The sequence below is a fragment of the Aquila chrysaetos genome, chromosome 1 (assembly GCF_900496995.4).
Source record: "Aquila chrysaetos chrysaetos chromosome 1, bAquChr1.4, whole genome shotgun sequence".
Classification (NCBI taxonomy): Eukaryota; Metazoa; Chordata; class Aves; order Accipitriformes; family Accipitridae; genus Aquila; species Aquila chrysaetos.
The window spans coordinates 84,457,179-84,478,009 of record NC_044004.1 but is presented as its reverse complement, the minus strand read 5'-3'; the positions used below and the strand labels follow the sequence as shown (position 1 = coordinate 84,478,009).

At 46.8% G+C, this 20,831-nt stretch overlaps 2 protein-coding genes across 10 annotated transcripts in view; one reads left to right on the top strand and one right to left on the bottom strand.

Annotated features, from left to right (window-relative positions):
- The window catches only part of G3BP2 (G3BP stress granule assembly factor 2), a 31,226-nt gene extending 14,891 nt beyond the window's left edge, over positions 1-16,335 (bottom strand). Inside the window, exons 1-4 of one of the 2 annotated variants that reach the window (XM_030026414.2) lie at positions 16,218-16,335; positions 6,682-6,800; positions 1,725-1,806; positions 576-749 (exon numbers count right to left, since the gene is read on the bottom strand). In XM_030026414.2, coding sequence (XP_029882274.1) covers positions 576-749; positions 1,725-1,806; positions 6,682-6,776 — 351 coding nt within the window. In that variant the 5' untranslated portion in view covers positions 6,777-6,800; positions 16,218-16,335. Of the gene's footprint in view, positions 1-575; positions 750-1,724; positions 1,807-6,681; positions 6,801-16,217 lie in introns of those variants that run through there. The other variant, XM_041128225.1, reaches the window with a different exon arrangement.
- A 2,481-nt stretch (positions 16,336-18,816) lies between these two features.
- USO1 (USO1 vesicle transport factor) overlaps positions 18,817-20,831 on the top strand; it is a 35,594-nt gene continuing 33,579 nt past the window's right edge. For 6 of the 8 annotated variants that reach the window (XM_030026398.2, XM_030026374.2, XM_030026372.2 and 3 more), the window contains exons 1-3: positions 18,817-18,979; positions 19,441-19,527; positions 19,651-19,715. In XM_030026398.2, coding sequence (XP_029882258.1) covers positions 18,914-18,979; positions 19,441-19,527; positions 19,651-19,715 — 218 coding nt within the window. In that variant the 5' untranslated portion in view covers positions 18,817-18,913. Of the gene's footprint in view, positions 18,980-19,440; positions 19,528-19,650; positions 19,716-20,831 lie in introns of those variants that run through there. The other 2 variants (XM_030026391.2, XM_030026402.2) reach the window with 2 other exon arrangements.

Sequence of the window (20,831 nt, the reverse complement as noted above, 5' to 3'; positions counted from 1 at the left end):
GAATGAACTTTCACGGGGTGACTGTATGCTTATAGCATTGCATAGGGAAACAGGGAAGAAATTCAACAAGACTCTAAAGCATTAACCACTAACCACACAATAGTTTGTGATGAAGTGGGGGAAAGAAATAGAAAGAACACAGGACACCCTTTACCCTGACACAGCTCTGCCCTCACTAAGAGCTAATTTTGACCAGTAACTTGCACAGCATCAACCCATACTCACATTTGCCAGCAAACTTGAAGAAAGGACAGAACTACACTAGAGACTTGGTCTGCAGAGCTGAACATTATGCTTTTTATTTATTTGTGCCAATGGCAGCTCCTAAATGCAAGCTCTAATTTCCTTTGTATTACTGCTCCAATACTTCAAGTCTAAGAAAATAAAACAGCTCAGGATGGGTCCAATATACTCATTTCTCTGCACTCCCATACTGTGACACATTTAATGATAGCCCCTGGGCCAAGCTCTAAAAGCCAGATCATATCTTTTGCCCCAATATGACAAATTGTAGCTACAGGTCAGGTTTCTATCATCCTTATTTGAAGTTAAAAGACAATCTTACATATACTTACTTCTGGAGCAAGCACAAAAGTCTGCATGAACTTCCTCATTGGTTGCCCATTATTTGACAGCTCTCCCATTACTTGCACAACCACCCCATCGCTCAGAGTAGCATGAGCATCCACATGACGAATCTTGGTGTGGCATTCGCTGAACTGTAATGACATCACTTTCTTGTGTATCTCCTAGAAACAGAAAGTTACATTTTACCTACACTTAGTTTTGCACAGAGCTTTACACCTTTTAAATACCTGAGTCTGAGCTAACAAAAAAAAAACCACCCCACGGAAGCTCAAAAGGTAAATACAGGAACCAAGAAGTGTCTTTCACTGAGGACAGTCTGCCTGAGCTCATCTAACTTTTATTCTGAAGTTTCCACCAGGATTCAAGTACTTCTCATGGTGGTCAAATAGCATACAACTTGCTATCCAATTCTTCCAGCTGTATTACAACATATAACCTATTTTAAGAATTCACTTGTTTAAAAGGCTTGTGAGAGGGACAGGATTTACCTTGTGTTTTGGAAAAAACCAAACCACCACCCCCCCCCAAAACAGAAAAACCCAACCCTCTATGCATCCACAAAGTACCCGAACGTCACAGGAAGGGGTAACATCTGCACTGCCGCCAAGACTTTTGTGCCGCCAAATCAGGTTCTGCCGGTGAAAGGAGAAGAAACCAAACCTGCCCTGGGCTAGAAGCTACATTGCTCAAAGATGTGGCTACCACATGAACATGCCCCGAGGTGACAGACATTATTCTGGAAACTCCACTCACAGAGGAATTTGGTAACATACACTATTCCATGCACCTGGCAATGATCAAAGTCCCCTTCCTAAGGAACCACTTCTTCCTGAAATATGATACATCAATAGCACAAGTCTAACAGGTCCTCTTGATTTTGTTTCCCATCCTAAATATATTTTCTGCAGTCCAGATGCAAAGCCGATGAACCAAACACAACCCACAATAAAAGCAGCAACAATCAAACAAAAAAATTCAATCCAACAAATTCCTAACTGTCTCTGAACAGGAGGCAGTATCACAATACGTTATTTACCAGATAAGAAAATCAAAGTAATTGGCAAACAAAAAAGACTGATTTACACAACTAAGTTCTGAACATTAATGAGGACTACAGGACTGATTTGGATACGCACAGCTTGACCATACACTGCTTCCTGCGGTTTCCCACTGGCATCCAGTCCTCCATGGACGTAAGAAGAATTCCTGCCATAAAACCTGCAAGTGAAGAGACATAAAGGTCATAGCAGCGAAAGCATAGGAACCGAATCCAACAAATATTTTAGGCATAAGTTGTGGAGCTAAATGTATCAGGAATTTCAGCACAAAGAGCAATTCAAGACATTTTCCAGTTGCGAGGCTCCAAGAATACAGGAACAAACATTATTGTTGTCATAGTTGGTATTCCAGTTTGCCCAAGATATGTAGCAAGCTCCTAAATCAACCTCAACCTTTCACTTGCTTCCTTTAAACAAGATGGCCATTTTGTCTTGACGGTTCCCCAACGTCAAAATCATCCGCCCACGTTAAAGCTGCGCTACCCAGCCAAGGCATTAGCCTAGGGAGGAACAACCCGCCTGCCTCTCTTCTGAATCCCCGTTCTCTTCAAAGCTTCGGGCAGCAGCTAGGGGTTCTGCCTCGGATTCAGACTTGTCTGACCAGCCAACCCACCTCCCCATCTATCCCGTCTCTCTGCTCTACGTGACTGTTATTTCGCACTTCAGCTTTCTTGGAAGCAATGGCCAAAGAGCTCATTACAAAATTCTGAAGTTATTAGAAAAGACTACATTCCTTTCAAGCACCACAGCTGAACACAAAGCCCCCAGAATAAATGCTGTCTGAAATCAAGTGTAAAACACCAGCAAATGAAAGAAGGCCAAACAAAACTGCATCTTATTGCTGCCACACCGAGGGATAAATTCAGTACTAGATGTAGCCCAAAAGCAGCACTCTCTCTATGCTTCTTACAGTTAAACAGTGAACAGTATTTTATTTGCATTAATTGCATCATTGTGTATAATAATTGTATCACTACTTATAGCAGCCTCCACTGTATAACTCGACACAAAACTAATATTCCATATTTATGCTACCCAACAAGTAGTAGTTGTGGTTTTGGTCTTCCAAGCAGCACAAACCTCTGCACCACTCCAAGAAAAACAAACCCTGATACCCTTTCTTGACCTAGCTTCTGGACTGGATTTCAAAAGGCCATATTTTCTATATGTAATAATCGTACACTGGCTTCCAATATTTTTCTTACATTTCGGAGATCCTTTTGTACTTTCATTTCACTTCCAAATTTTGACCCTAAAATATTCTAAGTTTTGTTTTGGATATTTACTGCCAGCTTATAAAGTATGTGACAAATGCTTAGTATTTTCCATACGTTTAAATTAATAGAACAGACAAAACCATCATATCACACCTACCATGGGGTATGAATGCTAACATTTGTCCTACCTCTACAAGATACCATTATTATCCACTCTTGTACTGTATATATGAAATAAAATTCTCATTAAGTACTTCTGTAAACTCGCTGTCACACAGATTAGCAGGGATACAGAACATTTCCCTCTGGTTAAACAAGCCAATGCAGAGGGTCAGCGTTAAGATTCAGAATTAAACACTAGAACTTCCACAGTTGCCATTTCTTGGTTTATCCTACTAAACCTAGAAACTCTTTCCAGTTCTACTTTCCCGAAAACACCAGCCCAAGATTTTAACTCCCTTGACTATGTCCAGAAAAAAGTCTGGGAAATATTAGATAGTTTTCTTTGCTACCAACTGCATAACGATGTTTTTGAGGGTGATCCAGCACTTCCTAACAGCAAGGAAAAACATAAGTTCTGCTGAAGCAGTGCACAAGCAGATAGAAAAACATCTTTTCACTCTCTAAATTCCAAAGTAAGCCCTCTGAGAGTCAGAATATCTTACTAAGTGCTTTCACGGGGGACCAAGAGTTTGAGCTTGCCTTTAAGGAACTGTTCGAACTCTTCAGTAGGCAGAAAACCTAACAAGTGGGAACTGAAGATCAGGAAAGGATCAAATGTTAAGTGCGCAGTTACATGTAATTACAGATTTTCAGTTAAGGGGCCAGTAAAGCCATATAAATTCACCTAAAGTACAACAGGCATGCAAACTGCACGGACTAACATCCATTTAGAGGGAAACTGATCTCTGCTTACCCGTAACCTCTGGATAAGCTTTGGATAATGACTAGCAATGGGATACTCGCCGCTCTTTCTCAAGCTTTTAGTAGGATAAACAAGTAACTTTAACACTTGATGTTCCGACTCCCTTATCGCTGCAAGAAGGAGCACACCGAGTATCAGGAAGCCCTGAAAATCAAAATCCTTCTGTGGCAGTGAGCCAGCTATTGTTCAGACTAACAGCAAGAGAAAGAGGGAAGATAAGATGCCCTCTCGGAAGAGCATCACTCATAAACAAGGTGGGGCCAAAGAACAGAGAGGCAAATGTCCTCCATATCTGAGCCTGACTAGAAAAAAGCAGCTACCTCTGCAGCCCAAAAAAAGGGACAGCAGTGGCAGAGATTAAAACTGCCTAGAAGACATTTCACGCAAGCAGCTCAAGAATCAGCTATGATTCAACCAAACCATATCAAAACCTCCAGGACACTTCTGTGCAGAGGTATTTAAGAGAAATTTCACAGATGCTATTGTTAGTGATGCATGTGCCACCTTTCAAGTGGACAGAGAATATTCGTGAGCACAGAGTATCACCTGCACTAGGCGAGCTTGCCTCGTGAGTGTCTACCCAGCTCAGCAGGGCCATTCCAGGAGACAGTTAACCAACCGGTCATCGACAGCCCCTCCACTTCATAGACAAAGAGAAATTCTGTGAAGTTTTTGGACTAGAACTTTTGATGAAAACACAGTTCCTGCAAGAAGGTTAACTCTACGGAAAACTCCCCATTCCCACTCAACATACCACGCATACAGCATAATTTGGAAAGCTGCATTTCAGAGTTCTTTGAGTAAAGCTTGAGATTTAAAGGTGTGGGAATAATATCTAGTACCTCCTATAAAGCACCAAAGTTGTCTTCAACAGGCTAAATGTCTCCGCAGACACCATTTTTGGCAGTAGTGTACGTCTGAGGAATTTCATATCACCCCAATCTGGAAACATAAGTCTACATCGCATATATCCCAGGAACACCAGCTTCATAATGCTCCCATAGAATGTGTTAATACTGATGCAACAGAAGTAATGTTGCCATACTAAGGGAAAGCAGGAGGGACGGCTGGCTGCTTTTCCTTGACTGAAGCAGTTCGGGAAGAAAAACATTCCGGCAGTATTCCTGCTTAAACACACACCCCATAGCCCCCCGCCAAATTCTGCCAAAGGTACAGTCACTATCATTACAGGTAAACGCTCTTATGAGCAGAATCAAAGACTATTTTCAACACCGAGTTTGAGGCATGGGTGATTTACCCCCACATACAGTTTAACTGCCATTGAAAATAAATGTTGCAGAAGGAAAAGGCAATCTCACTGTTGAACCAATACAGTTCTCCCTCTGCCTTTGGTATTAAGCTGTGAAGCGTGGCCTAATCATCCCTTATATCTGTCTCTTTGTTTATGCAAACAATTTCTGGGTTTCAGAGCAAAATGACAGCACACTGGACAAGAAACTTGTCTTACTAACTTGGGCTCTTCTGTCATTCAAAAATGACCCTGCTGTTCCGATATCAGGATTTCCACTGCATCATTTGCTCACAACGTAATTGTTGCCTTGAAAAACTGGTACAGTCACACCCTTTCTAAGTCTCTTAAAAGAATTTCAACTGCCTGACCTTTACAGGCAATCAATAGTTATAGATATTGACAAGATGCTAACTGCTGACAGACTTGCCTAAGAGGTGCCTCCAAAGCTATGTCCAAATCAAGAGGTCCTTTCCCAGGCCTCCTGGGGAAAACACCCAGGTGTGATACGCACCTAAAGAACACAGTTCTGGGGTCAGAGAACGCTGTCTCTACATCAGGTATCGATGTGTTACATGGACACACTCGTCCAGTTGTTGATCTGACTCATTTGTTGAAGTTTTGAGGGTGAGGAAAAATTCTGCAATTGCTATAACTCCTGCTTTTAATTTCTGTTAGATTACTAAACATAGATTAGGAAAGCCTGGAATACACTGCTCAGACACCTTAAAAATAGATTTAAACACAGAAAACAACATGGCTCCACTACAGTTCAGTAATTTAAGTAAAAATACCATTCATTTTCCCTACCTCAAAGCTATAGTTGAAAAGAGGCATTATTCAAAAGACTGAATTCTTAAGTAAGCCACCCGAGAGCTCTAACTTGTGCTCAAACAGTCCAATTTTTCAGCGTCAACCTTATGTCAAGTTCTGAGACAAGACCAACCCAAGCAGTGTCTGCTTTTTTTCTTTTTATAGTCTGGCAAAGCTACATTCACCTTTATTTATTACAAGTCCATGCTGCTCTAAGTCCAAATGTGGAAATGCGAAATCTTAAGCGACAAGCTCTATGTAGCCAATCAAAACCAGAAAAAGAAGGAAGAAAAAACAAAAAAAAGGGAAGAAACACAGTCAGAGTACCACTTAAATAGTGGACACAAGTAAAAAAAAAACCTACTGTATTTCCCACCTATCTTGTCCAGGCTATGACATTTATATTTAAATCTCCAATCATAATCTGGATAAACTTCTCAGAAGCAATGCAAAATATAGTAACCTGAAATAATTAGCACGCTTGTCTTGAGTACTAAATTCAAGGGCTTCCTCTGCCATTTTATTTCCTTTTCTTTTCTATCTTTTTAGAAAAGTATTTCCGGAATAAGTACACATTGCCATTTTATCAGCTGAGAAGCAGCTCATTTTTCTGCACAGGAAATACCGTGATAACATGCCATACATCCATATGATCAGACTTGGTTCTAGTGCCTAAGGAGTCTTCAGTAAGATGAAATAGTTTTCCAAGAGCCCAAAAGTTAGCCAGGTCCATTTCCTCCTGTACTCAGAAATTAATGTTTATCTGATTTATTATGAACAGGACACACTTTTGTTCAAAAACATTAGTGACTTTGTGCGTGAAAGCGTTACCTGTGCAAGAAGTCAGGAGCTTTATTTAGCAGAGTGTAGTACTGTCTCACGAACTCCCGCCCTACGAGCAGGGGACTTGGCTTCTCCATCACCATTTCTTTGGTACACAGTGTCAAATGCTGTAATTAAAAATATTCACGTTAGTTTGAAGACAGCCCTATATATCACAACTTCCCCATAAAAGGGATAAGCATAATGATATTAGAATTGAAACAATGATGTGAACAGGAACTTAATTCACACAGAACTAATCCACTAATTCAGGACACCCTCCCCCACCTCCTTTGAGTAAATAAAAAGATTTCAGTCAATTCATGTGTAGAAACAAAGTCCCTTACAGAACAGGTGCTTTAAAAAACAAAACAACAAAAAACCCCAACCAACCAACCAAAAACCCTGTTAAAAACGTGTAGCCCCGTTTATTTAACCCATTAGCAATAAACTGACGAACAATTAAAAATCCAAGTTAAACAGCACTGCAAAACAAAAAGGAATACACTTTCTTAAGTCAGCCGGTAAAATTCATTTATCTCAAAGCACATCCGCTTCAAAAGGCTACTGTCACACCTGTAACACAAAGACGGTAGCACCAATATTCTGAAGTAATTACGTGGCTGGATTCACATTCCCTGAAGGCTGGGAAGGGAAACCTTTATGCCTCAGAGATGACCAAAGCCTTAGGTACTACTTATCCAACCTAACTGCATTTCAAATTTGTTATAGAATAATTTAGGTTGGAAAGGACTTCTGGGGGTCACCTGGTTCAACCCCGGGTGCAAACTATGACCAGTTTCTAACACATTGCTCGTTAAAACAAGTTCTGAATAAGGTTATTCGCTAACATGTAAACAGAACTGCCATTTGCAATTTGTGCCTGTCAGCTGTCAATTCAATGTGGTGCATCTTGGAGAAATACGATCCACACCCTCCCACCCGATAGTTGAAGGTAGCAGTAACAGTTCATCCCTCGACTTGGGTCCTCTGTTCTCCAGGCTGAACAAGCCCAGCCTTCTCAAAGTCTCCTTTCTCTAGGCACTCCAATCCTCTAACGATCCTGGTGACCCTACACCAGACTGTCCTAGTTTCAGCTGGGATAGAGTTAACTGTCTTCCTAGTAGCTGGTGCAGTGCTATGTTTTGAGTTCAGTATGAGAAGAATGTTGATAACACACTGATGTTTTCAGTTGCTGCTAGTAGTGTTTAGACTAATGTCAAGGATTTTTCAGCTTCTCATGCCCAGCCAGCGAGAAAGCTGGAGGGGCACAAGAAGTTGGCACAGGACACAGCCAAGGCACCTGACCCAAACTGACCAACAGGGTATTCCATACCATATGACGTCCCATCTAGTATAGGAACTGGGAAGTGGGGGCGGGGAATCGCCGCTCGGGGACTAGCTGGGTGCCGGTCGGCGGGTGGTGAGCAATTGCACTGCGCATCATTTGTACATTCCAATCCTTTCATTATTGCTGTTGTCATTTTATTAGTGTTATCATTATCATTATCCGTTTCTTCTTTTCTGTTCTATTAAACTGTTCTTATCTCAACCCGTGGGTTTTGCTTCTTTTTTTTCCCCGATTTTCTCCCCCATCCCACTGGGTGAGAGGGGAGTGAGTGAGCGGCTGCGTGGTGCTTAGTTGCTGGCTGGGGTTAAACCACGACACAGACCCATTCCAGCATGTTGGTTTCTTTCCTGTCCTGAGGAGTTAAAACTGGGAGCAATACTCTGGGTCTGGGTGTCACAAGAGTCCAAATGGAAAGGAAGCATCACTTCTGCTCACTACACTCCTGCTTACGCAGCCCAGAACGCAACCGCCCTTCATCACCGCAAAGGTACGCTGCTGACTCAAGTTCAACTTTTCGGCCAGGACGCTAAGGTCCGTTTGTGCAAAGCTGCTTTGTATCCAGGTGTTTCCCAGCCTTTACTTTTGCATGCAGTTTTTCCACGCACATGCAGAACTTGGTAATTTGCCTTTATTGAACTCTGTGATGTTCCTGTCGGCCCATTTCTCCAGCCTATCCCTCCGGAAACTTGCTGCAGAACACTTTAGCCCATCAATCAGGTCAGGGGAAAGGTGTTAAACAGCATCATCAGCCCCAGCACTGCCCCTAGAGAAACTTCGCAAGCAGCCAGCTACCAGTTGGACTTAGAATTGCTCACCACAACCTTCTGATGCTGGCTGTCCAGACAGTTTCCCACCCACCTCATACGCTACCTGTCCAGTTTGTCTCCAAGAATAGTACAGAAAACCAAGGCCTTACTGAAATCAAGGCAAACCACATCTATTGCACTTTGCTCACCCACTGACCCATTCGTGTCATCGCCAAAGGCAAGCTAGTTGGTCAGTTATAACCTGCCCTTGGTAAATCCACGCCTGCTGTTCCAAACGTCTTCTTGTCCTTCATGGATCTGAACACAGCTCCCACGAGGAGTGGCTTTACAAGTCTTCCCAGGGATCAAGGAGAAGGCGGCCAACCTATAATGCCCCCACTTCCCCCCCGCCTCGAATGGTTCTCAAGTTTTACTTGCCATGCTCCTACCCATCCATACCATCTCACAGATCATCTGCATCATAAAATGATCTTCAGCACTCTGGAAGTCTTTTTGATGGCTTGCCAGCACCCGACGTTGCTTTTTCCAGCTCATGTCAGGAAGGCTGAACTTGCTCATGAATACCAGCATCTGCAATCACGAGATACCCTCCAGTTCCCTAAAGAAAGCTTGATCTACTTACTCTCTCAAAAAACGAATGTGTAGGCAAGGCAGCAGGCAAAGACGACCAACTCAAAACCCCAAGTTGCCAACTTGGGAGACAGTCCTAGAATAAGACGTTTGTTTTCTTACCAACCTAACCTCAACCCATTAATCCAAGCCAGGAGCCAATGTGAAGGGCTATTCACAATTACATCAAAGGCTTAGGCCCTGGGCATGTTCAAAGTGGGAACCTCCAAAGAAACAAAATCTGAGCAATTTGGGAGTCTTCCTAACATGACTCATACTACAGAAACGGCACACGTGTGGGAATTTTACTTAGAAACCAACCTTAAAAGAACAAGGACCTCAGTTTCTACAGGTGAGACTAATTTTTTTTGCTCCCCTGCCTCACAAGCAGATGATGAACACAAAATTGGTGATACAATCTTCACCATGAGCACTTGGGAGAATACACAAGGATGGAGCTTCATCGCACTTTTTTTTTTTTTTCCCCCGAAGAACCTATTAAAAAGCAGATCACAGCCTGCACACATTCTTATGAATACAGCAATAAACAAAGTACACATGTTAACAAATTGCTGGCATACCACAAGGAAAACTGAAAATGCCTCTGGGTACAAAACATAATAATCTGTGACAAGTCATTACACTACATCAGATCTGTATCACACTAGATACTTTCGTCACTGGAAGCTGTGCTCTTTCAGGAAAGGCCACCGAAACCTTTCAGAAAATCTGAGAAAGGCAAGTATGCAATGATTGCACGCAGCCAATTCTTCCCTAATGACTTGAAACGGAAGTTGGTTTACATGCTCAAAGAGATGAGTACCATCCACCTCTGTCCATATTTCAAGTGACAGCACTATTGATTTATATCACAGAATCACAGTATTTTACAGGATGTCTCAGTACAATTCGTCACCTGTCTCAGTATTATTTCCTTTCATTATCTCTTCAGAGATCTCTACAGTGGCAGCAGAGGCTCAGTGAACTGTTCAGGTTTCCAAGTCATTAAAAGGCAGTAAAATAAAAATGCAGCTACCTCTTGCTATCAACATGGGTGCCATGAAACCAAGTTTTAAAAAGATTAAAATCTTCATGTGTCCCAATTAGTATAGCACTTCCTTAAAGTCAAGGACCCAAGTCTTAGCAGGCCTGAGGGGTTTGGAGGTAAAGGCACCAGTGAAATTTAAGCCAAAACCCAAGGCATTGGCATCAACAATTTAAATAGTCCAAGCTTACAAAGAACAGTATCTCCATGTTTTACCAGGCACTAATGGAAGCCTCGTAGATACATATCCTCTGTAAAAGCTACTTTTCCAGTTTTCATCGGCACATACTCAAGAGCCAAGGAATAACACCTAAGGAAGAAGAATCTGAGTGCTCTTCTCCCTTGAATAAAATGAGCCACATTCTTAGATCAGCCTGAGCAGCCATTGGAAAAGCGTCTTAATGAGAACTTACTGCTCGAGGCACTCGCGTACATACTAGCCAGAAACTAAATACTGAAACTGAGATGGCAAACACCAGAAATCAAGTAAGTTTCTTTACGGTGCAACCGTACTGTTAAAGAACCCCCCCCCTCCATCACACACACTGAAAAAAGCCGTAAGCTACACAGACAGCGTAATGCGAACGCCCATGCAACTGCTGCGCATCCACAGGTAATCCTGCCTACGTCAAGCTGACATAACTATTTAGCGACAAGATTTAATTTCTACCCTATTCAGTACTTCCGTTTCCTGTGCTACCAGGAAGGCACGCTGGATTTGCAGTGCTTTCTTGAACCAAGGAAAACCGGCAGCCACGCGATATATTTCGTAACAGACTCGCAAGCTAGAGGACTAAATGAAACATTCTTTTCCAGACAAAGCTCAGAGGTAAGGGACCCGGAGCCACTCACCTGAGGGACCGGACTCCAGAACTGGAAGAACATGCACACGCACCAATGCAATACTTCTTGTTGCAGCTTCAACTGGCATGACTCAAGTTCCTAACAACAACTTACACCTACAAGTGGGCCTGAATAAGCTTGTCACCATGACCTCAAACAACCGAGTTCCTATCTTGAGTTATTTCCGTGTTCACTTCTTTCAAGAAAAGAAAAACAATGAGAGAGTTAGCACAGAAAGGAATTATTTGTTATTTGCATGCAAAGATAAGCAAATGAACAAAAGTAGAAAGGATATTTTCCTTGGAAGAGCAACACCAAGTGCAACTGCACAGTAGTGCTGAAATAAACAGTAACATTCATTTAACTTCGCGACAAGATCCCAGCTCCATTCTGTTAGATTCAGGTACAGGGTTATTAGACTTTCCTCAGCTCTGCAAAAACCACCCTTCCATGGCCCGGGACAACAAACACCAGACGTGACAAATAAATTAAGAAGTTAGCCTTTGCAAGGAGATGAAACTGTGAAGGGCTAAAAGGATGAGATGTAGCTCACGTTAGGGCAATCGTACTGAAGTTCTTGGGAACCAACTGCTACAATAATTTCTCAAGTCCACACTGCATTAATAGCGTGCAGATTCATTCAGCCTGTAATCATATTTATACGTAAAATTTTATTTATAAAACTGTGTTTGTCACTTCTTCAACTGCGTAACAAAAAAAAAGCCACCCAAACTATCACCCATCAGTTCGCAGAGAAGGGCGGCAGCAATTTGTTTCTGAAGAAGTACTGAGGGCCACTATGCACTGAGTAGTCAAAACGTTTACTGGCATGCATCTTGCTCAATAAGCAGCTCTTACACTAGAAAAGCCTTTGTTTTCTAAAATATAGGTAAGCCATCTCATTATTATCACCCTTATCCTGTAGAAAAAAAGAAGTGTGACTAGTCACCTGTGGCAAGGCATTAAGTTACCTGAGGTGATGACCGCGCTACAGAATGGTGGCAGACATGCCCAAATTGAGGTATCCGGCAAATAAACTTTGGCACAAAGTCTTTGGTTGTGCCAAAAGAGGTAGTTCAAAGCCACCTCTGTCCTGTTTCAAGACAGACCAATGACAGTGACACTGTGTGGATGCTTCGCCAATTCTACTTCAAAAAACAAAAAACCCAACAAAAACCTGATCTGAGTTGTGACAAGAGCTCAACAAAGCATCATCTGAAATTGAAGGTAACCTCCACTAAGACAAACTTGTAAGCTGTGGGAGAGAGATGCAGGCCTCACCATTTGTTTTATGAAAAAAGCTATGAGCAAGTAAAATATTTTGGTTTATTGACAAGCAAATTTCATTCCCTGAACAGTTCTTCCATAGAAGAATTCGTCCATGACTAAAGGCACACAGACATCGAGCTACAGTTTTACAGAAATCTGCAACAGCGTGGCTTGTTCTTAAATCCGTAAGTCTGTAACTTGTGTCCAAGTCGCTGATCAGATTTGAATATACCACTTAAACTGAAAATAAAATTGGGCAAAACGTTCTTGCAAATCAGAAAGATGCTCCCCACAAAGCAAGCAGATAAAACAAAGCCATGAGGGACATCGTTCCGCTTCCCACACCACAGGAGCTGAAGGAAAACAGAAGGGAAGGGGACAGCAGCTTTCACATTCTTGGACGAGTTTCTCCTAAATCCAGATTACCACTTTTAAACTGCGTTTACTACTGCAGACAAGCAGATAATGCCTGAAAGAGTGTGCCTGCTACCGTGAACCATAAGCGTGATTCTGAGATCCCACTACTGCAACACATTGTGTGAGCAGCCACACCTTGAATAAAGCTAAAAACAACTGGCCACTGACAGTCCAGCTGGCACAAGCGAGGGCATCTGTAATACAGCCCTGCAAAGGCTCGTGGTTACTCCATGGTAAAGTAAAATAAGCATCAGCTGAAATGAAAAACTACTGAAAGTGCAATCAAAAGTCCCAAACAACCCAGTTCAGTACCGAAACCACCTTCTCTCTTTCATGCCCTGCGAGGTAAGTGCTCAGATCATCCTCCCTCTGCAGTAAGGGCCAGCAAACCTGTATAATCTAACAAAATCCCTTTACTTTATGATCTCCTTTACCTAATCCGCTACAATCTAAATTGGCTGAGCCCCAAGGCACAGCATGCAGTTCTTTCAAATCAAGCTGGCCTGCAGGGCTGTTTTGTGTGGTGGGTTTTTTTTTTTTTGGGGGGGGGGGGGGGGGGGGGGGGGCGGGGCGGGGGGTGGTGGTGAGATTTGTTTTGTTTTGTTTTGTTTTTTTTTTTTTTTGAGAGGAGCTTAATAGCGCCCTGTAATTTAGGCACATAACTGCTATAGGGGACCATCTTCTGGGCAGTTAAGCTGCACTATCCTAAAGAGCTAACAACCCCCCCAATAGCAATAACAACAGCAACCGTAGCCAATGGCACCACCCTTTCTGGGGAAGCCACTGCATCTCTCTCGGTGCATGTGTCATCATCCAATGCCAGGTTCAGTGCCTTTCTTCTGTTATCCCATCAGATATACCTATTAGTCTGACATATTAATCTTTTCACATGTTCCTTGAGTTGCAACGCAGTTCTTCATTTGTCAAATACTCTCAAAAGAAATGACATCCAGTGTCACAACTGCTACAGCAAGAAGGAAGACTGAAATTCACCACTGTGCGTTAAGATACTGTGTTTCCTCAGCCTATTTTCAGCACTGTAAAATATTCTTTAAGTGTGACAGTAGATGTATAAATTGAAATCTCAGTTCCATAAAGGAAAACATTTTATTCATAAGGATACCGGTGGATAAGTAGACTGGATGGTCAGCTCATTCTGTTTTCTCTTCAGTTTAAGCTAGCTATCACAGAGAAGACTTGATTCTGCTAATGAAAAAATCATATGATACCGATCATAATTCCACAGGGCAAGCCCACATCTGCCAATTAGAACATTGCAAGGACATTTCAAATGGTAAACCAAGATCATGTCTTTTGCACCCAACCTACCAGAGTCCACAAGAAGGAATCCTTAAGAATGGAAAAGCTTTCCTAGGGCAGGTATGGCCCTGTAGGCATACTTACAATCACGATGAACACAGAACGTGTCGTTAATGATAAATTAACTCCAGAAGCTAAGGCAATACCGGTTTGTCAGTAACAAAACCCTCTTGGCTCAGAATGCAAGTTGACAAAGCCTATACCCACTCACAGCGCTACGGTAATACAGCTATAGTACCTTCAGGAACTTGGGTACACATTGCAGTTCTTGCTCCACATTACTTCATGTGAAGTCTGCCACATAGCACGGAGTAGGTCAGCATAACCTATGCTGCAGAGCGGCCATTTCTATTAAGCTGGTCACTGATCTTCATTCTGCTACCACTCCCTAGTTAAAAGCGTCCATAAGAGAAATGAAAAAAAAAGAAAAAAAACAGCACCACTCTGAAATACCTGAGACAGCAGAGAGTGCTTTACACAGAAGATGAACGCCTACTAAGAGAGGGTATCTTTCCCCTCATGCTCCACCAACCCGTTACAGACCAAAGGATAGCGTGCTGGCTTTAAACACACAGGTTGCGTACAAGTAGTCTACCTGCACAAGAACCGAGCAAGGAACAAAATAAAACTTACCCTATTTCTCAACAGTTGAAAATACCATGGGTATCTTTACGCTTCTTTCTGTAGCAAAGCAGAACACTTGCATGCTGAACTTGAAATGCCTAGAACATAGAGAGCTCGGGAACTGCCAAACCAACATGGAAGGCCACAATAAAAAAACCCTACATGACTGACTAAGTCATTATGGTTGAAATCAAGCAATAATCTCGTATTCCCTCACTCGCTACTGTGTTAGCTCTTTCGTGCAGTGGTGCTTGGCACCAGGCTCAAGATCCAGGGTCAGCCAACTAACCGAGGGATTTAAAAAGCTTTGCCGTGGGGATGCTCCTGCACACCAACCCCAGAACTGCAATGACCTCTACTTTAGCCCTCCGAGGTTAAGGGGAGCAAAAGCTGGAGAACACACCGAGCCCAGCTCAGAAGGCAAACGAGAGAAGCTCGGAGAAGATCTACCCAAGGCATCCAGATCTGCAGAATAAAAGGTGCTCGCAACAACTTCAGCCATATTACGTGTGAAAAACCGAGAAGCTCGCATTGTGATTGGGGAAACAGGAAGCAGAGAAAGGCGAGGACTGCAGAACCGGGAGAGATCTTGCAGCCGGCGATACCATGGCAGTACCGATTCGTAAGAGAAAAGGAGTGCTCGCTGAGTCGAGGGTGGGAAGCTAAGCTTGCTCCCGCAGTACAGACGGGGCCGAGGAACCGCCATCCCGCACACGCCGAAGCCCAGACACCTCCGGAGGCCCCTGGAAGGCAACGCGTCAGGCGAGCCGGGAAGGCGAGCGCGGGGCCGAACGCCGCAGCACCCAGTCACGCAGGGCCCGGGGCGGTACGCCCGCAGGCGGCGGGCGAGGGGCCGCTTCTCCCCCCGCCGCCCGGGGCGAGGCGGAAGAGCGATCGCCGGCAGGCCACACGCCGCCAAGGTGACGGCGAACAAAAGCCACCTCCCGCCCCCCGCTCCGGCCGCCCCCTCGCTACACCGGGCGAGGAGCCGGGCCTGCAGCCAGCACCGGGGCCCGGCCGAGTGCGAGGCGGGACGAGGCGAAGCGGGCGGCGAAGGGCAAAGCCGGGCCCCGGGGGGGCGCTGCCGTTTGGCGCGCGCCGCTCCCCCCCCCCGCCCCAGCCCCCGGCCTCACAGCCCGGCGCGCGCGCGCCGCGACCGTTAAACGGCCAACCTCCCCACAGCCACCGCGGCGGGGCCTACCCCCGATCCCCCCCCCCCCCGCCATCGCTCACCTAAGGAAAAAGTCTCCGTGCGCGGAGCCGGGACAATCCCACCCCCCCACACACACCCCCCCAGGACCTGCTCGGTGTTCGGGCGCGGCGAAGGTGTCCCGCAGCGGGGTGCAGGACGGAGACGAGCGGGGCGGAACGGGGCGGCGGCGGCGATGTCACGGCCGGGCGGGGGAGGGAGGGAGGGAGGGAGGAGCAGCCGAGGCTCGCGTGCGCGCGTGCCTGTGCGTGCGTGCGTGCGCGCCTGCGCGGAGGAAGGGGGCGGGCGGGGCCGCGCGGGGAGGCGAAGGGGCGTGGGGAGGGGGGGGCCGCGCCTGCGCCGCCCGTATTGCCTGCGCTCTGCCCGCGAGGGGCGGGGCGGGGGCGGAGCTTCCTGTCGGGCGCTCTCCGCCAATCCCCGCCGCCTTTCCGCTCGGGGACGCTCCGTGCGGGCGGCCGTTTCCCGCCGCCGGTGGGGCTCCGCGGTCCTGCTTTACCGCAGTCTCGTTCCGCTTTCAGCACCGCGCAAGGCGGGTTCGAGCGGCCGGTTCTCACCCCGCCGCCAGCCGGTGACAGGCCGGCGCCTCTCCAGCTCGGCTTCTGCTGGGCGGGAGCAAGGCCAGCGGCCTTAAAAGTAACGGGGCGTGATCCGCCGTGGTTTAAAACGAGCTTTTCCACCCCTCGCAAAAGTTCGGAGCTCGTTTCTGCAACAGAAATATTGTTAGAGCTAGGCCGAGATAAGAAATAATCCATAAGCGTAGGTCAAATACCAAATGATGACATCCCGGCGCCTGGTGTGTGCTACGCCTGCAGGCTCCCCGTCCCCGAGGGCTCTGGCTTGTCCCCTTGACTTGCAAAGAACTGGCCGAGGCGTCGGGACACATCAAATGTCCTCCTTGGAAGCAAATTGCTTTCTTTCCCTGAGGTTGTATATGTAAGGATGGAAAACTTTGAAATAAAGAACTCTCGTGTTTTGCGGGAGAACCTGGGTTTGGTTGGGTTTTTTTTCTTGGCGAGGGCCAGAATCTCCTTACGCGCAAGGCACAGGTTTCTGGCAGGTTCTGGTGCTTGGTGCGTGTCTGCTGCAACGCACCTGGTTACTTGGTGACTAAAACCCCGGGGAAGGTTTCCTTGCTGCCCGGCAAGGCAGAAATCCTCCGCTCCTCATGCCAGGTGGTGTCTGTGTGGGGAAACAACAGGGTCGGCGGAAAAGGAAAACCGTGGTCAGCCCGGAGGTCTGGGCAATTTCAGAGAAAGTTTGGGTTTTCTTGCCCATTATGGAAGATGACGCTGAGGAAAAGGCAGTTGCTTAGAAAAGGTGATTACCTCCAAGCGGGAGAATGCAGGGCAGGTGAGAGGTGAATGTCAGGTCTGTGTCAAGTATTGCAGAAATGAGGGGCGATTGTGCTGCATCTTCTTTTTACTAGGCTGAGGGGTTTGCTGCACCCCAAAGCCTATGGGGCTTCTCAAGGGCTGGAGGTGCTCAGGGCTTCGTTTCTGATGTTAGTGGAAGTGCAGTTACACATCAACAAAACTGCTTGGCAAAAGCCTGTTTTGTAATGAGTGCTGTGGCATCTCACCTTTTTAGACAAACGCATTGGTTTTTGGTGTCTGTCTTTAGATGGGGGAGGAAGCTATTCGTTTTAGAATTCGGAAAGAGTAAATGTTTAGTTTCAATTATGTTTTTTAAAATGTTGATTTTGTACTTCAGTTGATGGGGAAAATAAACTCCCCAAAGCTCTTAATTTAAATTGCGATGTGACAGGGGCTCTCTCCCTGGAATGAAATGAACTAGTTTTAGTCCCAAGTAAGATGATGGGTTCCTTTCTGTGTTAATTCGCTGTTGTTGCTATAGAATTGCTGTACCTTGATACACAGAAAAACCCAGATACTGCCAAGCCAAAAGTCCTATTGGTAACCCTCGGGAGCGCTGTGTCAGGCTGATGTGCAGATCCAGTGCCTGAAGGGTTTGGAGCCCTGGTTCTTGGCTGCTGTTCCTCAGCAGGAATATGGAAAGTGCTGCAGTAGCATCCAAAGAGGGGAAGTTCAGCATCTGAAAGAAAATTAACTACCTAGCGCTCTTCTCTTAAACCGAACCGCCACTGGTATCCGGCCACGCTTCTGTTTCTCACCGGGCTGGTTCCATTCCAGAAATGTAACAGTCATTTTCTTCCTGTAGTTAGGAGTTGGCATCATGTTTTCCTCTCCCGCTATGAACAACCGCAATTTCTGAATTGCAGGCCGAAGGGTTTGCCTCGGGGTTCTCCCGGACGCGCGGACAGACCCCGGGAACGCCGGAGGGGAACTGGGTTACTGGGGTGTCCCGGGTTGAGTTTTCAGGCCGGTTAATGCCCGCAGCCCCCGCGGGTCGGTTTTTCCTTCTGAGCAACAAGTCCTCCTGCTGACTGACGTGGTGTCCAGCTCTTTTCTCGCTTCTTGGTGTTTTTTTTTCCGGGTGAAAAACGTGAAAAATGCAGGCGGTGAAGGAGGGGGGGTACCGCCCAGCCGGATCCCGCCGCGCTGCCGGCCCGCGTTACCCGCGCCGGACCGGCCGAGCTCCGCCCCCGACCGGCCGAGCTCCGCCCCCGCCGTGACGAGGCGGTGGCCGCCGGCTCCGCCCCCCCGGTGGGCGCGGCCGCGGGACTCCCGCCCCTCCCGCCCCGGCCACGTCGGTGCCACGTCGCGGCGCAGGCGCGGTGTGCGCTTCCGTCCCGGGGGCGGCGGACGCGGTAGAGCGGCGGCGGGGGCGCGGGGCGAGCTCCGCTGTCCGCGCGGAGTCGAGCCGCCATGAACTTCTTGCGGGGCGTCATGGGCGGCCCTAGCGCCGGGCCACAGCCCTCCGGCGCCGAGACGGTGAGCGGGGCTGCGCCGCGGCCCGGCCGGGCCTAGCCGCCGCCGGCTGGGCTGGGCTGGGGTGGCGGGGCCGGGCCGGGAGCTGGGCGGGCAGCGGGGCGCCGCCCGGGCCGCTCTGCCGCAGGGCAGCGTGCGGGGCCGGCGGTGGGGCGTCGCCGGGGGTCGGACGACGGCTCCTCTCCGCCGGGCCCGGGCTGCGGAGAGCGCGGCCGGCCGGCCGGCTCTTGGCCGGGGCGGCTCCGGGACTCGGTGCGCCTTCCGCGGCCGCAGGCTGGCGTTTGTCGGGGTCGGTCCGTTGCCTCGTTGTGCGGGGAGAGATGGAAGCCGTCGTCTGCGTGTGGGGAGGTAGCAGCTCTCCCGTGCAGTGGCTGAGATGAGGGTGTCTTTCGCGGAGCGCTTCGGAGTCTGTCGCGCGGCCGTGGCACGTTGTCTTTTATCCCGCGTGTCCTGTGCGTTTCCAGATTCAGAAGCTGTGTGACCGAGTAGCTTCCTCCACGTTGTTGGATGACCGGAGGGATGCTGTACGTGCTCTTAAATCACTCTCCAAGGTAAGCAGCTAGCTTCCTCAGGAGCCACGTGGGTTTTCAATAGTTTTGCGATGTATTGCTTAAAATGTTTTGCTTGGACTTTGGGTTAGACCGTTAACTACTGTTCCATGTGTCTCCAAACAGAAATACCGCCTGGAGGTAGGCATACAGGCTATGGAACATCTCATCCACGTTCTTCAGACAGACCGGTAAGCGTGTTGCTGACTTTGGGCAGCCATCTCCAGCTGATAACCCGGCCCTTCCCTGCTGCTGAAATGCACACGTACAGGGTCAGTTCTCTGTACCGGTAAAGCTAGGAGGGGAGCTGGGTTTCTAACAGCTCTTCTGCCACAGTGGCTTTTTATGATGGCTAACTTAATCGGAGCGTGGTCAGAGGTGAAAAGAAAAGAATTCCAGGAACTTGGCTGAGGGACAGAAAGACCAGTTCTAGAGTAAAGGTGGCACCAAAGTGCATCTTAATGCTTCTCGGTGGTCAGTTTCCACTACTGTGGAAAGGTAAATCCTAACTTATAATGTTAATTAAATGCGGTATTGGAAATAACCCAAATCAACCTGTTATTGGGCAAAAGGTGAACAAGACACTATTAAAAGGAAATTAATGAAGTCAGCAAATGTGTGTCTTCTTAGGTGTGTGTCATCATGTGAATTGGTGGAATAATTCTGTCATGGGGAATAATGCAGGCTTTTCTTCTGAAGGGTTGAAATAAATAGGAGAGCTGGACTCCATGGCTGCTGTTAAGACACATGACACTAGTCTAAATACTTTATGGGGACTAGAATGTAATATTTTTGCAGTCCAGCATTTAAGATGTCTTTGCTATCCATCTCTTCCTGCAACTGACGGTATTGCTGTACTTGGTAGTACCCACCTGTTGTAACTTGGAACCTGTTTGCAGTGGTCTGATTTAAGCTTCAAATACTGCACAGTCCTGGTGCTTACGTAGGCAAGCGTGTTGTGACAGCCTTTCAGTCTGGATTTGAACATAAAGCTGGTAAACATGTAAAAAAAACCCCCACAGTCATAAGGGCATATATGGACTGCTTGCATGTGTGTACGTGGGAAGCATCTTTTAATGCCAAGCCAAAGGAGAATGGGGAAAGCAGCAGTTCAGTGTCTAGAAGGAGGCATTACTGCCATTCTGTTGGCTGGGTAGTTAAAAATGAATGTCTGGCCTGCATGCAACTTGTACGATGCAGACAGTAAAAGGGAAGGTTATGGGAGTAAGTGTCACTGATGCAAAGGGGAAGCCCTTCACAAAATTAGGTCAAGGACCCTGCTTTCATCCACTTATCTGCTCATGAGG